This window comes from Culex pipiens, chromosome 3 (genome assembly GCF_016801865.2).
Source record: "Culex pipiens pallens isolate TS chromosome 3, TS_CPP_V2, whole genome shotgun sequence".
NCBI lineage: Eukaryota > Metazoa > Arthropoda > Insecta > Diptera > Culicidae > Culex > Culex pipiens.
Window position 1 is genome coordinate 9,657,541 of NC_068939.1, and position 16,945 is coordinate 9,674,485.

The 16,945-nt window shown below is 39.6% G+C and overlaps 1 protein-coding gene and 1 long non-coding RNA gene across 3 annotated transcripts in view; both read right to left on the reverse strand.

Moving 5' to 3' along the window:
* The window catches only part of LOC120426842 (uncharacterized), a 261,336-nt gene that overhangs the window by 3,085 nt on the left and 241,306 nt on the right, over positions 1-16,945 (reverse strand). Inside the window, exons 10-15 of one of the 2 annotated variants that reach the window (XM_052709398.1) lie at positions 11,483-11,655; positions 2,133-2,323; positions 1,371-2,069; positions 1,054-1,311; positions 323-999; positions 28-257 (exon numbers count right to left, since the gene is read on the reverse strand). In XM_052709398.1, coding sequence (XP_052565358.1) covers positions 28-257; positions 323-999; positions 1,054-1,311; positions 1,371-2,069; positions 2,133-2,323; positions 11,483-11,655 — 2,228 coding nt within the window. Of the gene's footprint in view, positions 1-27; positions 267-322; positions 1,000-1,053; positions 1,312-1,370; positions 2,070-2,132; positions 2,324-11,482; positions 11,656-16,945 lie in introns of both variants that reach the window. The other variant, XM_039591632.2, reaches the window with a different exon arrangement.
* Positions 2,887-3,233, reverse strand: LOC128093264 (uncharacterized). Its single transcript, XR_008212358.1, has 2 exons — positions 3,154-3,233; positions 2,887-3,075 (listed from the first exon to the last, which is right to left on the reverse strand). It is a non-coding gene; the product is annotated as an uncharacterized LOC128093264 (long non-coding RNA).

The following is a 16,945-nucleotide window of genomic DNA, read 5'->3' on the forward strand; positions in this document are numbered from 1 at the left end:
CAAACTTGCATAGAAAGCCGATCTTACCGTCACACCACAGCACCTTCCCGATGCAGGCGTCTAGCTCCGGGCAGCGGTGCTCGCACTCGGTTTCCCGCGGGTACAGTCCGAACTCGACGAGCGTATCGTTGGCAGTGAAGTTGGTCTGCATGTCCAGCTGCTGGATCAGCGACGCCTTGGTGCGCTGGATCTCCAGCCACGAGAACGCGATGCTGCCCGGCTCCTTGTGGATCGGCTCCAGCACCATGCTGACCGGTCTGCTGGGACTAGGAACAGATCAGATCAGATCGTTTGGAGGGGGGAGATGACCCGGCGAACTTACCTGTCCATGCTCAGGAACGGCTGCGAGCTCAGCCAGTCCTCGGAGAAGATGTGCAGCGCCGAAGACCTGCTGGACGAAGACGACGGACAGATCACCCGAACCACCTTCAGCGGCTTGCCGCTGTAAACTAGCAGTCGATTTCTAGTGTTGCACTTGCTGAACTCATCCTGGGTAGGATCCAACGACAGGAAACCACCCCAAGTCCGCACGAACAAGCTGCGATCCTGCTGTTGAGCTTCAATGTACCACGGCAACCCATCACAGCTAGCCTCGTGTGACTTCAACGGATAGTTGACCTCATCTTCTCCGCCGGATCCTCGCAACTTCAACCGCTTCTTACACTCCGGCACCTTAATAAAGTCATACGCCGCGTGGAAGTACACCTCGGCAAAGTCCTCCGAAATGTTCAACCGTGTCACAGTAAACGTCAATTCCATCGTGCGTGAGTTCGAGACGAACGTTAGAGGGGAATTGTACGAGCTGGTTGTGTTGTCGCAGAAACAACCCAACGGAATCTTGACGTCCTTGTACGGCACGTCAAACAGTCGAAGCTCTCCAACTCGACCGTCCGGATCTGCTTCCGACGGTGTACACTTTGCCCGACCCGTATGACCATCGGACTCGGTCGTACACGTGGCAGAATCTCCAAAGGAAACGTTGAACAAATCGATGCGTACCTGCGTAAATCAACCATTAGTGCTATCACCCGATCCATGATCCAAAAACCTTACCCTCTCCCCAACTGAAGCCTCAAACCGGTACAAGCAGGTTATGTTACTCGCTCCTCCCCGCCCATGCAGGAACACATTCCGTGGCGATTGAAACTCTCCCTTTCGCTTCCGGAACACCCTCGAACAGAGCAGCGGAACGTCCTCACCCTTCTGCCCCAAGTACGGCTCACCGCCAAGTTCCGTATCGACAAACTCGTACTTGATGCCGAAGCTGGACGGAAACAGCGAAGTTCCCGTCATCGTGTGGAACTCGATTTTCTATAAACAATCACCGATTAAGTTTGGATTCAAATTCCAAAAGCTCTGTAACAACTTACCAAATCACTCCCAGTGCTGACGTAGCTCTCCAGCGGCGTACACGGCCGCATCCGGTGGTTGTTACTCTCCAGCGAGACGTGATCGCACAGCTTGGGTGCGTCGTTGTCGTAGAACTCGGCCACCATCCGGCGGCGCTCGTTACTCCGGGAAGATTTATCCCTGCGTCCGGACGACTCCTTGACCACCTCGTTGTCCTTGCCGTGGCGCGATCCGTCCTTGCCCTTCCCACTGCCACCGGACGAGTACTTGGGCATCTTCTCCTGCAGTCCTATCGATCCTCCAAACACCAGTCCCTTCTCCGAGCCCATGCCACCGGACACCGGATGGGGCTGGGGCTGCGGGTGCGGTTGGTTGAAGATGCTGTTGACCGTCGGTCCGTAGATGTACTGATCGACCGGGTTCCACACGTTGTCCACGTTGATCTTCAGGTTCTTCCCGTGCTGATTGATCGTGCCGTAGTACGTCCCAACGGTGCGGTTCATCAACTGCTGATACAGCGCGGTAGTACTGGTTCCGGCAAAGACCGGCTGCGTTACCCCGGTCGCCGCATTGGACGACTGTGAAGACTGCGCCGCCGAAGACGACGAGGACGAGGCCGTCGTTATGATCGACGAAGGCGACGTCGTCTTGATCGGGACGTACGTCCCCGCGCTGTCCCATATTCGAAGTCGCGTTATCCACGGATGGGCGGACTCGGACTACATCAAGAAACACTTAGTTAGTCCCTTCCCCAAAAAAAATCTACAAACCGCAAAACTCACCTTGATACTCGTTCCGTTGTCGCCGCTGCCCGTTTGCTGCAGAATCTGCAGGTGGTAGTTGGTGAACGCGATCCACACCAGGTCGGACGGGATGCCGTGGAAGTAGTACGTGCACGTGGTGTTCGGCGGGAGCGTGTGCCGCGGGCTCAGCAGGTGACCCATGCGACCCCGGCGCGAGTACAGTACCTCATCTGGAACGAGACATGGGGGAGGAAAATAGGGTTGTGAAAAAAAGGTTCACCGTCTAGACTGGACGATTTCCGGTTGGGATCAGCCGGATGCGGGGCAGACTTCGTTTTGTGAAGAATTGTTTTGCAGTCAAATGTAAATTACCAGCAAAAATATTTTTTTTTTTGTGGATACAACGTACTGAGTATGATAGTTAAAATTTATATGGCAACTGTTTGCACAGCACTCAATTCGTGACTGATAAAATTTCAATTTCAGTTCTGCGACCCAGAAATTATCTTGAAGCAATCCATATTTTCTACCGATAAGCTGCATAGTCTCTTCCAGGAACTCTAGAGCAGCAAAACTGATAAGATAAGATAGCTCGATTTCGTTCAACTTTGCAGTGAATAAATATTCTTCAGTAGACTGTTGGAAGCCACTCAATCAAGATGTAGTTAAATTACGTAGTAAAAAATGCTTGATGTTTCGACATAAGCTGTAAAAATAACTTCAAAAGTAAATCACAAGCAACAATTTTGTCAAGAAAAAATATGAAAAAATATCGGATAAATTCTTTCTAAAATAAAATGAAAAATTACATAAGTAAATGTGTTTAATTCACACCCTGTTTCGTGTGACCCAGAAGACAAACAGCACCAACAGGATCATTTCGAGAAACAGCACCAGTCTACAGTGTCGTTCGGCATTGTTAAACATCATGGGATTAACTGTTCGTAACTTTTCCAGTGCCAATACCTTGGGTCTGTCCTGGCTAGTTATCACATAGAAGCCAATAAAAAGAAATAATAAATCAAACTGAAGAAAAATCTACACAAATTTTCAAACCTACCGGAATGATTCCACAAGGTCACAAACTGAATGTTCCATAGTCAAGTAAATCAACAAACTGATGTGACTGAGCAGTCAATTGGTTATCTTTGGAAAAGATAATCTTAAAGCTAAAATTAAAAATGAATCAAGGGACAAGAAACAAACTGATATTTTACCTTGATTGTACCGAGCAAAAAAAAAAAGTTTGACAATTGATGATTTTATTGACAATTTTTCATGTGTTTTGACCCATTCTATCATCAAAAAACTTTTTCAAATCAGAACCAGTTTGATCCATACAAATAGGTCATATTAAGGATTCTGCCTTTAATAATTTGACTTTAAAAAAGTATTAATATCATAAACATTATTTTAAACAGGCATGGAGCTTGAAAATTAAACATTTGCTACATTGGTTAGGTTGACAGGTTCCCTTAAAAATCAATAACAATCAATCTGTCAACCTTAACCCTTTCAGACCTGATGGGTTATATATGACCCACAAATCAAAATTTCCAAAACTAGCCTTTAAATTTCGTATGGTAATGAATATCATTTTCCCATGATCAATTAGAAACATATTTTTATAATAATTCAGGCCGGAATGGGTTAAACTGTCAGAACAAAGGGTGACAAAATATTCCCAAGGTGCTGATTTTGGTGAACACAAATGTTTCAATGACAATAATTTTTTTTTCAACGTGAAACTTTTTTGGAGCTGAAAAAATATACAACGGCTCATAAAATGATTCAATTGATCAACTTCATATAAAAAAAAACTAACTTGATCCACCTATGTGGTTTATGCCTTTCTCACTCTTTATTAACAATGTGTGAAATGGTGGGTTTGGACACAATTTAATCTAATTTTCATAAATTCGGAATAAAAAAGTGCACAAATATCACTAAGTGGTCATTACATGAGACAGGGTTGCCAGATCTTCAAACTTTTAGACACTTCATTTAAGTGAGATCCAACCTCAAGAAAAGAAATTTAATATCACTTAAGTGGTCATAACCTTAAACACGGTTGCCAGATCTTCATTGTTTTGGAGTCATATGGAAGGTCTTTCGATTACCAACTCAACGGTAGGTCGGATGACGGATCCGGGCATAGTTTTCGTACAGATAAATGAGATCCGGCTTCATAAGAGTACATAAATATCACTTAAGTGGTCATAACTTAAGACAGTGTTGCCAGATCTTCGAACGTTGGAAAGGTCTTTTGATTATAGGTAACAAAATATAACATGGTGATATTTGGTACGATTTCAGGTCATTTATCTAACATTCGGATATTTGCGAAAACACATTTGAACTTCTTATCGAAACTTAAATTTTATTGAAACTCGATCTATGGGACCCTACACTGAGTCAAATGCGACCAATTTGGTCTAGAATGGTTCAGCCAGTGCTGAGAAAACTGAGTGACAATTTTGGTAACACACAGACACCAAACACAGAGAGACAAACAGAAGTTTGATCAGTTTTCGATTCTGAGTATACGATTCTGAGTATAGGTATACGTGAAGGTGGGTATACGAGCTTGATGTGAAAAGTTCATTTCTAGAGCAGGATTATAGCCTTACTAAAAAGGAAGGCAAAAGTATAAATATCATTAAAATTAATGAGATCCGGCCTCAAAAAAGCATGAAGATAACACTTTATTCGCTACAGGGTTGTCAGGAACCAGAAACTCAGTAACAATCAATCTGTCAACCGTAAACTGTCAGAACAAAGGGTATCGAAATAAACTCAAGATGCTGATAATAGTGAACACAAATGTTTCGGAGAAAAGAACCCGGGCAGACGATAATAACAAAATTCATGCCATTTCAATAACAAATACTGTTAAAAAAACAGAAAGTGTTATGGAATCTTCTTGAAAAATCCATATTTGCATAAGGGTTTAATAACAGTTTATGTTATCATAACAAAATTTGTTATTGGTCTGATATTGGTTGCAAGCCAATACAACTTTGGAATAACATTTTTTGTTATGGAAGAATACCTCCAACTGTTATTGGGATGATTGGATTAGTTGTTGAAATAATTAAAAAAAAATAACAAAGATTTGTTCGAAGAATAACTAAAATTGTTATTTGTCTGTTATTACAACAACAATCCAATAACAAAAAATTCATAACATCGAATAATAAATCTTGTTATAAATAACATAAAATGTTATTGGACTAGTATTTTAAAATATCGAAAGATGTTATCCCTTAGTTTTATTTCCGTGTGCTCGGGAATATTTAAGGGTAACAGCAACCAAGGAAGTAGCTGTACCCGGGCATAACAAAATTCATGCCATTTCAATAACAAATACTGTTAAAATAACAAAAAGTGTTATTGAATATTCTTGCAAAAATCCATTTTTGCATAAGAGTTTAACACCCTAAAGGCCATGCCTCCTTAGAAACAAAATTTTAAAATGTAAAAAATCATATCTCCGGTTCGTTTCATCCAATTTTGATGAAACTTTCAGGGCAGGTCCATTTTTTAGTCTAGTTTCGAATGACTTTTGAGTTGGGCCCGAATTTCGGATTGTTCCGGATTAATCGCAGATTCCCTTGGGGTACCTTCGTTTTGGCCAGTGGGGTCACTTTATGGTTACTCAATATTTTTCTTCTACAGTATGCAGTTTTAGTGTAAAAAACTGAAGTATTATCAAAAACAAATCCCCCAATGTGTTAACGACATATAATGACCCCTTCAGGTAGCCCCGGGACCTCCGGAACCGGTTCCGTAGTACAACCGTGGGGGACAAAATCTAGAAGTCACGGAAATATGCCATGCGACATGTCAAAAAATATCTACTGGCTCTGGAAAGTTGATTGCTACCCCTCAAAAGACTGTCCGAGGCCATCCGGACACTTTGGCCACCTGGAACCGGTGAATCCGGAACATGGTCCATGGTAGAAAAATGTTATATGTTATTTCCATAGTTCGACATGTCAAAAAATATCTTCTGACTCTGAGAGGTTGATTGCTACCTCTCAAAAGACTGTCCAAGGACATCCGGACACTTTGGCCACCTGGAACCGGTGAATCCGGAACATGGTCCATGGTAGAAAAATGTTATCTGTGATTCCCATAGTCCGACATGTCAAAAAATATCTACTGGCTCTGGGAAGTTGCTTGCTTTCCCCCAAAAGACTGTCCGAGACCATCCGGACACTTTGGCCACCTGGAACCGGTGAACCCGGAACATGGTCCATGGTAGAAAAATGTTATATTTTATTTCCATAGTTCGACATGTCAAAAAATATCTACTGGCTCTGGGAAGTTGCTTGCTTTCCCCCAAAAGACTGTCCGAGGCCATCCGGACACTTTGGCCACCTGGAACCGGTGAACCCGGAACATGGTCCATGGTAGAAAAATGTTATATGTTGTTTCCATAGATCGACATGTCAAAAAATATCTTCTGACTCTGAGAGGTTGATTGCTACCTCTCAAAAGACTGTCCAAGGACATCCGGACACTTTGGCCACCTGGAACCGGTGAATCCGGAACATGGTCCATGGTAGAAAAATGTTATATGTTATTTCCATAGTCCGACATGTCAAAAAATATCTACTGGCTCTGGGAAGTTGCTTGCTTTCCCCCAAAAGACTGTCCGAGGCCATCCGGACACTTTGGCCACCTGGAACCGGTGAATCCGGAACATGGTCCATGGTAGAAAAATGTTATATGTTGTTTCCATAGATCGACATGTCAAAAAATATCTTCTGACTCTGAGAGGTTGATTGCTACCTCTCAAAAGACTGTCCAAGGACATCCGGACACTTTGGCCACCTGGAACCGGTGAATCCGGAACATGGTCCATGGTAGAAAAATGTTATCTGTGATTCCCATAGTCCGACATGTCAAAAAATATCTACTGGCTCTTGGAAGTTGCTTACTTTCCCCCAAAAGACTGTGCGAGGCCATCCGGACACTTTGGCCACCTGGAACCGGTGAATCCGGAACATGGTCCATGGTAGAAAAATGTTATATGTTATTTCCATAGTCCGACATGTCAAAAAATATCTACTGGCTCTGGGAAGTTGCTTGTTTTTCCCCAAAAGACTGTCCGAGGTCATCCGAACACTTTGGCCACCTGAAACCGGTGAACCCGGAACATGGTCCATGGTAGAAAAATTTTATCTGTGATTCCCATCGTTCGAAATGTCAAAAAATATCTACTGGCTCTAGGTAGAATATGTATATGTTCCAGATTCACCGGTTCCAGGAGGCAAAAGTGTCCGGATGACCTTGGACAGTCTTTTGAGGGGTAGCAAGCAACTTCCCAGAGCCAGTAAATATTTTTTGACATGTCGAACTATGGAAAAAACAGATAACATTTTTCTACCATGGACCATGTTCCGGATTCACCGGTTCCAGGTGGCCAAAGTATCCGGATGGCCTCGGACAGTCTTTTGAGGGGTAGCAATCAACTTTCCAGAACCAGTAGATATTTTTTGACATGTCGAACTATGGAAATCACAGATAACATTTTTCTACCATGGACCATGTTCCGGATTCACCGGTTCCAGGTGACCAATGTGTCCGGATATCCTCGGACAGTCTTTTGAGAAGTAGCAATCAATCTCTTAGAGTCAGAAGATATTTTTTGACATGTCGAACTATGGAAATAACATATAACATTTTTCTACCATGGACCATGTTCCGGATTCACCGGTTCCAGGTGGCCAAAGTGTCCGGATGGCCTCGGACAGTCTTTTGGGGGAAAGTAAGCAACTTCCCAGAGCCAGTAGATATTTTTTGACATGTAGGACTATGGGAATCACAGATAACATTTTTCTACCATGGACCATGTTCCGGATTCACCGGTTCCAGGTGACCAATGTGTCCGGATATCCTCGGACAGTCTTTTGAGAAGTAGCAATCAATCTCTTAGAGTCAGAAGATATTTTTTGACATGTCGAACTATGGAAATAACATATAACATTTTTCTACCATGGACCATGTTCCGGATTCACCGGTTCCAGGTGGCCAAAGTGTCCGGATGGCCTCGCACAGTCTTTTGGGGGAAAGTAAGCAACTTCCCAGAGCCAGAAGATATTTTTTGACATGTCGGACTATGGGAATCACAGATAACATTTTTCTACCATGGACCATGTTCCGGATTCACCGGTTCCAGGTGGCCAATGTGTCCGGATGGCCTCGGACATTCTTTTGGGGGAAAGTAAGCAACTTCCCAGAGCCAGTAGATATTTTTTGACATGTCGGACTATGGGAATCACAGATAACATTTTTCTACCATGGACCATGTTCCGGATTCACCGGTTCCAGGTGACCAATGTCTCCGGATATCCTCGGACAGTCTTTTGAGAAGTAGCAATCAATCTCTTAGAGTCAGAAGATATTTTTTGACATGTCGAACTATGGAAATAACATATAACATTTTTCTACCATGGACCATGTTCCGGATTCACCGGTTCCAGGTGGCCAAAGTGTCCGGATGGCCTCGCACAGTCTTTTGGGGGAAAGTAAGCAACTTCCAAGAGCCAGTAGATATTTTTTGACATGTCGGACTATGGGAATCACAGATAACATTTTTCTACCATGGACCATGTTCCGGATTCACCGGTTCCAGGTGGCCAAAGTGTCCGGATGGCCTCGGACAGTCTTTTGGGGGAAAGCAAGCAACTTCCCAGAGCCAGTAGATATTTTTTGACATGTCGGACTATGGGAATCACAGATAACATTTTTCTACCATGGACCATGTTCCGGATTCACCGGTTCCAGGTGGCCAAAGTGTCCGGATGTCCTTGGACAGTCTTTTGAGAGGTAGCAATCAACCTCTCAGAGTCAGAAGATATTTTTTGACATGTCGAACTATGGAAATAACATATAACATTTTTCTACCATGGACCATGTTCCGGGTTCACCGGTTCCAGGTGGCCAAAGTGTCCGGATGGCCTCGGACAGTCTTTTGGAGGAAAGCAAGCAACTTCCCAGAGCCAGTAGATATTTTTTGACATGTCGCATGGCATATTTCCGTGACTTCTAGATTTTGTCCCCCACGGTTGTACTACGGAACCGGTTCCGGAGGTCCCGGGGCTACCTGAAGGGGTCATTATATGTCGTTAACACATTGGGGGATTTGTTTTTGATAATACTTCAGTTTTTTACACTAAAACTGCATACTGTAGAAGAAAAATATTGAGTAACCATAAAGTGACCCCACTGGCCAAAACGAAGGTACCCCAAGGGAATCTGCGATTAATCCGGAACAATCCGAAATTCGGGCCCAACTCAAAAGTCATTCGAAACTAGACTAAAAACTGGACCTGCCCTGAAAGTTTCATCAAAATTGGATGAAACGAACCGGAGATATGATTTTTTACATTTTAAAATTTGGTTTCTAAGGAGGCATGGCCTTTAGGGTGTTAATAACAGTTTATGTTATCATAACAAAATTTGTTATTGGTCTGATATTGGTTGAGAGCCAAAACAATTTGGGAATAACATTTTTTGTTATGGAAGAATACCTCCAACCGTTATTGTTATGATCGGATTAGTTGTTAAAATAACAAAAAATAATAACAAAGATTTGTTCGAAGAATAACTCAAAATATTATTAGTCTGTTATTACAATAACAATCCAATAACAAAAAAATCATAACGGCGAATAACAAATCTTGTTATAAATAACATAAAATGTTATTAGCCTAGTATTTTCAAATATCAAAAAATGTTATTCCCAAGTTATTTCCGTCTGCTCGGGTACAGCTTGTCAAACTTACGGACCCAATCCTGCAAAAATCCTGTTAAAAAAGTCAAACTTTGTTGAAAATCATTTTGTAGACAGTTCTTTAGGGGATGAATGAAAAATTATACCGATGGTTCCAGTAGTTTTAAAATACCAAAATGTTTGTAAGAAAAATCTAGATGCAAAAGCCTTGGTTGATGTGCACCGTTAAACGCTCATAAAATAATTCAATTGATCGACTTCATGTAACAAAAATAATTATTTAAAAATAATATTTTAATCTAATGTTTTTCTGTTTCCTATAATTTCAGCGGTTTTTTGGAGTTTACCTGAATAATCTTGACATTATTTATGCGGAATTTGCGGAATCTTATTTTTACATATTTCCTTTTGCCTGCCACTCGTATTTATTTATTCAATAAGACTTGTGTCAAGATAGCACAATCCACTGAGTTAAAATTAGTTAGAATCGATTATAAATTTCGGCTATACTGACAAAAAAAAAGTGATAAAATTCTGATTATTTATAATTCTCGTTTTCTTAGAATCTTAAATCTTCAAGAAATATATTGGATTCATTTGAAAACCGATTTAATATATTTTCGACTTATCTGACCTACCTTTATAAATACTAACGAATTTTGGTTTGATTTGACGGATAACCAACAGGGCCACAATGATGACCTATGTTGCGGTTGCCTAGAATTGCAGTGGCATAGACTTAACACTTATAAATACTATCGAATTCGCAGTAAAATAATTGTGTGACAAATGTAAGCTGATAAGGATTTTTTAATGGACTGATATGCCAAATCACATTTCTGGTTGATTGGATTTTAGGGTAGTATTTCTTAGAATATATGTTATCAATTATGGAGAAATTTATATTACATTGCGTTAGCTTGGTACAGAAATACATCTTTTTCAACAGCTGCAGTACTTAATCACAAAATTATCATCGGTTTTACAAAATTCATAAACAAATAGTTGGTATCATTCCATGTGAACAATTTTTGAAAATTGTGCTTTTCTTCTGTTTGTTGGAAACTGTTTTATTCATATTTGCACTTCTAGTCATTCCAGAACACACAAACACCTCCAAAACCGGTCGTCAAATCTCGTTCGCGCCAATCCGGACTGGATTACGGTTTTAAATATTTGCCCCCAAATGAAAGCCGTCGAATTTCCCGTGCCATGGGTTGCCTCTCCAGAAAAACATGCAAAAGCGTAGAAATTTCGAATACACCGAACGACCGCGCCGGTATCTAAACAATGTTGCACAGAGCGAGCGAGACAGAGAGTGGAAAGCACGGCCCGGCCAAATTGCTATGAATTTTAAATTGGTTTGCAAATTTTAATCCAACATCATCCGGTTCGCCAGGAGCGTGTGTGTGTGTGTGTGTTTTTCCCCTTGGACGAACAATGGTGTCGATTTCCCGGGCCCGGGTAGTTTTTTTTTGTCCGAATCTCGATTTTGAACTCGGCAAAAATTGGTCAGGTGATAAAAATGGCAAGTGGGGTTTGAAAAATTGATGATTTCGAAATGGCATCGATTGTGGAGACTCGGAAATTTTGTAGTTTCTTCCAATGATAACGGCAGATACAAAGGTGTGATTTCCAAACTCACCTGGACTAGATGCATTGATGTGAAACTCGCACTTGTGGCCCTGGGCAAAGTCGTGCGAGTCCGAGTCCGCAAACAGAATGTCCACGTCCAGCTCGAAGCCCCGGTTGGACTGACCCGACTGCAGTGGGGCCGAGAATGGGCTCGAGTGGAACGCAATCAGCATTTCGGGTCCTCTGTGAATGGAAGAAAAAAAAATGGATTTGGTTAAAAATATATTTCAAAGGCAGATTTAATGTGGTTTTTTTCTTACTAATTGTCATACAAACAATTTTGAAATAAAAAAAAATTCTAAAGTTTTTTTAAATTGTCAAATGAATAAGGCCGATGCAAATATTTTTCAAAGTTTTGTCCCTCGGCTCTGGCCGGGGTCGAGATGGAGGCAAAAAAATAAAATAATATAAATATTGAAATAACAAGCCAATGTTTCAACATTTACATGAAAAAAGTATTTTAAAATGCATTTTACATAAATACAGTTGTTTTGCAATCATTAGTTTTCAAAAATGTAAGATTTGACGAAAACTGAAAATTTTAGCGTAAAAAAAATTGTTGCGATAATAAACATCGAAATGTTTCAAATTAACCCAAACATGGTAAAAATGATTCTAACCGCTGGGGAATGCATTCTGAAGTGATTTTAGCTGATTGCACTTAAATTTTCATTCAAATTTAGAAGTTTTAGGAAAAAAAATTTTTGCCCTCTATTTTTTTTTTGCTGGACGATGAAAAAGCGCCTCCAGAACTTCTAAAAAATTATAGGGCCATCATTTTGAACAACTTTGCTGAAGGAGGCAAAGCTCTATCTTTAAAAGGCAATTTTTAGAGCCATTTTTGTACTTTATGTTAAGGTGTTGAGAGAATTCAATGTCCACAGAAATATTTTTCTAAACCCAGTTTTTTAACAGACTTATGTTCAATGTCATTGAAAATTGAGGTATTTTTAACAGTTTTTTTTTTAAATTCTACCGTTTAAAGATAAAAAAACGTTGGGTATTATTTTACATATAAAAGTACAACTGTTATGGCTGTACATTCAATTGAGCATTCAGCAAAACCCTACTCTGAATCTCAACGTTAAAAAAAAGAAAAACAAATACAAATTATTTTCAAGAACTTATCAGGTTTGAACGAATAAAATGACAAAGGGCTTCAAGAAATAGAAGAAAAAAAAACATGTTTCTAAAAACTAAAAACTTTTCTTGATCGAAACAATGCTAAGTTCGAAAAAATAATTTTATAAATCTTTTTAACATTTTCAAGAACGTTCAAATTAACAATGATAAAATGTAAAGAAATGAGACTGTCCTCTTAAAAAATAAATCTAAAAAACGATCGCTTTTGATAAATAAAAAATACTGTTCTTAAAAAAAAAACAAATCTAGTTTTTAAATAATCGAATAACTGATTTTAAATAAAGACACACGCAGGAAAGGAGGCAAATCTGAATTAATTTTTAAATGATATGTTCATGCGAAAAAAAAGCAACACCTAGAAAAAATATTTAGATACCTTTCTTTAAAAAAGGTGGTGAGCAAAATAAACATTTTTTTTGTAGGGGTTCCTTGGCCAACATAATTAGACCCGTTTTGCCTACCTCACTGAGGTAAGGCTATAATAAAAAAAACGAAGTTGACTTTATAGCTGTCGGCCACCATTGCTAGTACCAACCACTAGTGTCTTCCTTTTTATCTACAAGGACTTCGCCGCCCTGGGCTCCTAAGTGTATGAAAGTATGGCACGGAGCGACGGCGCCGAATACCCATATTTACACAAAGAATTTTAGAGCGCCCGCCGCGGGATTCGAACCGGCGACCTCTGGATTGTGAGGCTATAATCCTGCTCTGAAAATAAACTTTTTATTAAAAGCTCCTAGACCCACCTTCATGTATACATATCGACTCAGAATCGAAAACTGAACAAATGTCTGTGTGTGTGTATGTGTGTGTGTATGTGTGTGTGTATGTGTGTGTGTATGTGTGTGTATGTATGTATGTGACCAAAATTCTCACTGAGTTTTCTCAGCACTGGCTGAACCGATTTTGATCGAACCAGTTGCATTCGACTTGGGTTAGGGTCCCATACATCGCTATTGAATTGTTTGAAGTTTCGATAAGTAGTTCAAAAGTTATGTATAAAAATGTGTTTTCACAAATATCTGGATCTCAATTATATGCATGTAAACGATGTCCGGATCCATCATCCGACCCATCGTTGGTTAGGTAATTGAAAGGCCTTTCCAATGAGTCCAAAACATTGAAGATCTGGCAACCCTGTCTCGAGTTATGACCACTTAAGTGATATTTATGTACTTTTTTGAAGCCGGATCTCACTTAAATGTATGTAAACTATAACCGGATCCATCATCCAACCCATCGTTGGTTAGGTAATTGAAAGGCCTTTCCAATGAGTCCAAAACATTGAAGATCTGGCAACCCTGTCTCGAGTTATGACCACTTAAGTGATATTTATGTACTTTTTTGAAGCCGGATCTCACTTAAATGTATGTAAACTATGTCCGGATCCATCATCCGACCCATCGTTGGTTAGGCAATTGAAAGGCCTTTCCAAAGAGTCCAAAACATTGAAGATCTGGCAACCCTGTCTCGAGTTATGACCACATAAGTTATATCTGTGTTTTTTTTTCTGGATCTAAAAAAAGCTGAAATGTGTGTCCAAACCACTCATATTACCCATTTTTGGTAAAAAGTGAGGAAGGCATCAACCACATAGGTGGATTAAGTTAGTTTTTTTTGTTGTTTTTATTGCTAGGGTGGTCCCAAAAACGGTCATTTATGTCAATTTTCTCAACAACCTCATTTTTCAAAAAAAATATAACTCCGTGCCTTTTTTAGCTGTCTTGGACGCAAAATAATTTGCATCTTTCAATTACGTAAATTTGGTACCCAAAAAGTATAGGTCATCACTAAATTTTTTGAGTTATTGCAGTTTTGACGATTTTTTTTAAAACATGTTAAAATAAACTGGTTTTCCTTTGAATCTTCATTTAGTTAAAAAAAAAAATACAAAAATGGGCGCAATCAGGCAGTGCTGTGAGGCTGAAATAAATTTATTCTGATTTGATCGAATCATTTCAAAAAATCCATATAAAAACAAGTAAGTCTAGTAAGTACTTATGGGACCCTAATCCGGACCGAATGGAATGGAAATCCGTTTAGACAATGTCAGGAAAATCTAGTGATAAAAAATCATGTCCAAAACACAAAGACAAAATTTGATCAGAATTTGATTTTGACTCGATATGTATATGTGAAGGTTTATCTAGGAGGCTTATTTAGAAAAATATCAAGTGATTTTATAGCCTGTCCTCAGTGAGGAAAGCAAAAAAGTTGTTGTCAAATATTTTAAGATCATAATAAACTCAATTTCAAACTGCAAAGTAAGATTGGTTGAAATTTTGGTCTTTGTAATTGGGCCGTTGCAAATATTTTTCAAAGTTTTTGTCATCACCCCTTCAAAATTGGTCCGAAAAATCATATAAATATTAAAATTAAATATTTTTTTTCAAAAAACTTAATTTTTTTAACGAAAATAGAAGTCAAATTAACTGAAAACAATTTAAAACGCATTTTTTCTGAATTGATAATCATATCTTGCATGTTTGTTTCATGACAAATAAAGATTTAAATTATATCCGATTGTGTATTTTTCCAGACTCCCTCCGTAATTTACCTCCAAACAACAACTGGTTCGATTTCTCCCACTTATTTTTCAATTGTTCCACAAACTGCATTCGATCCGTAACTGTTCTAGTGTGTAGTGAAATAAACATGATTTTATGCTCAAATGGCTTCCACTACAATGCAATTCGTAGCCACTCTTTGCCATTTCTATCGCCCGGTACGAATGGTGATTGTGCCTGTAAGTGTGTACCGTGACTATGTTTATGCTACTCGAATTGAGCTTCATCAGCAGCATCCACCTCGGTGGCGCAAACCACCGTGCTTCGAAAACGGCAATACTCCACCCAAAACTGCAAACCAAGGGAAAATAATCAGCCCCTCGAAATCGCTCATGTAAAATGGTTTTATTTTCCCCACTTTCGAAAAGCATTCCTATTGCTGCAGAATTTAGTTGTTAGTGGAAGGAACTTTCCAATCGGAAAAAAAGTCATAGGCCACACTCGAATGTTAGTCGTGAATCCACCAACTGTGGTAGCTGGAAGCCTCTCAACCTAAGCTGTGTTTCGATAAGTTGACTATGAAATGCGTCAGAATTGTATTTAGCCAAACGTAAACAATAGTCCTTGTAGCGAAAAACTAAAAACAAAAAAAATACCGTTTCCAGCTGTGCTGAAAAGTTGTCCATATTCCACGTGATCGTCAACTCGGGCATTTCCGCTAGTTTGAGTTTAGCGTGTACACACCTTTTTGTCGAGTTGAAAAACCTCAAAAAAAAAAAAAAACTCGAATCGCACACCATGTTTGAATCGAAAGCTGTTGTCACTTTTGCTAACCACAGCAAATGGAAAGCGTTTTCCCGAAGTTGATTTTTTTTCCTCGCTCGCTCTGTTCTGTTGAATCGAGAACGACTGACAATCAGCGATTTTATTTTGCGGTGAAAAACTATCACAAATTGACGCGTCCGCAGGTGGGTGGTTTCCAGGGGTTGGTAGATTTGTTGGTTGGGGGGTAAAATGAGCAGTGCACAAAAAAAAGTCGTCCGAGCGTTGAGTCGAGAGCAGCACATGATTTGTGGCTGAATTTTGAAATCAATTTGAGGCTTGGAAAATGTTTGAGAGCGTGTGGTATCGATGGTTTGTTTGCTGGTTTTGGAATATATTTGAATAATGTGGAAGTTTTGCTGCCAGCATGTTCGGTGCTGTATTTTGAATTGAACAGTTGAATTGGATTGGGGATTGCTTAATTTATACAACGGGATAGTTAGAGTTAAAGCATGTTCTGTTCTTTCTGTCAACCTGATTGAAAAAAAAAAACAGAATATATGAGTATCTCCAAATTCTATCAAAATATGACTCTTTTTTAATTTAAAACATTTAATTTTACGTATGTTTACATTATTTTTAAAACGGTTGAGATATTTTCTACCTCTATTTGAACAAATAATACGTAAAGATCTGAATATTCCGTTTTCATATGAGAGTTATTCTCTAGTTTTTGGTTATTTTTTTTCATATTTTAAATTTATTTTTTTATTTTCAGATTTGTCAGCCTCCCAAGCAACACACTTTGTCAGATAAACGTATTTCCTAACTGGTTGTATAACCAATCCCCCTCGTTACCACAACTTGTTCTACAACTCCTGTGAACTGGAAAAAGCGCACTTTTTTCTGTTGTATAACTTGCCAAAAAAGATGCAAGTTATCAGAGTAAGTTGTACAAATGTATTTGACAACACTGTGCTATCTAACAAGAGTTTCGACGAAAAAAGGGGGCGTGGTTTACGGCTGTGCTGTCAAATCAAAGCGCACACTGGAAAGGTAAG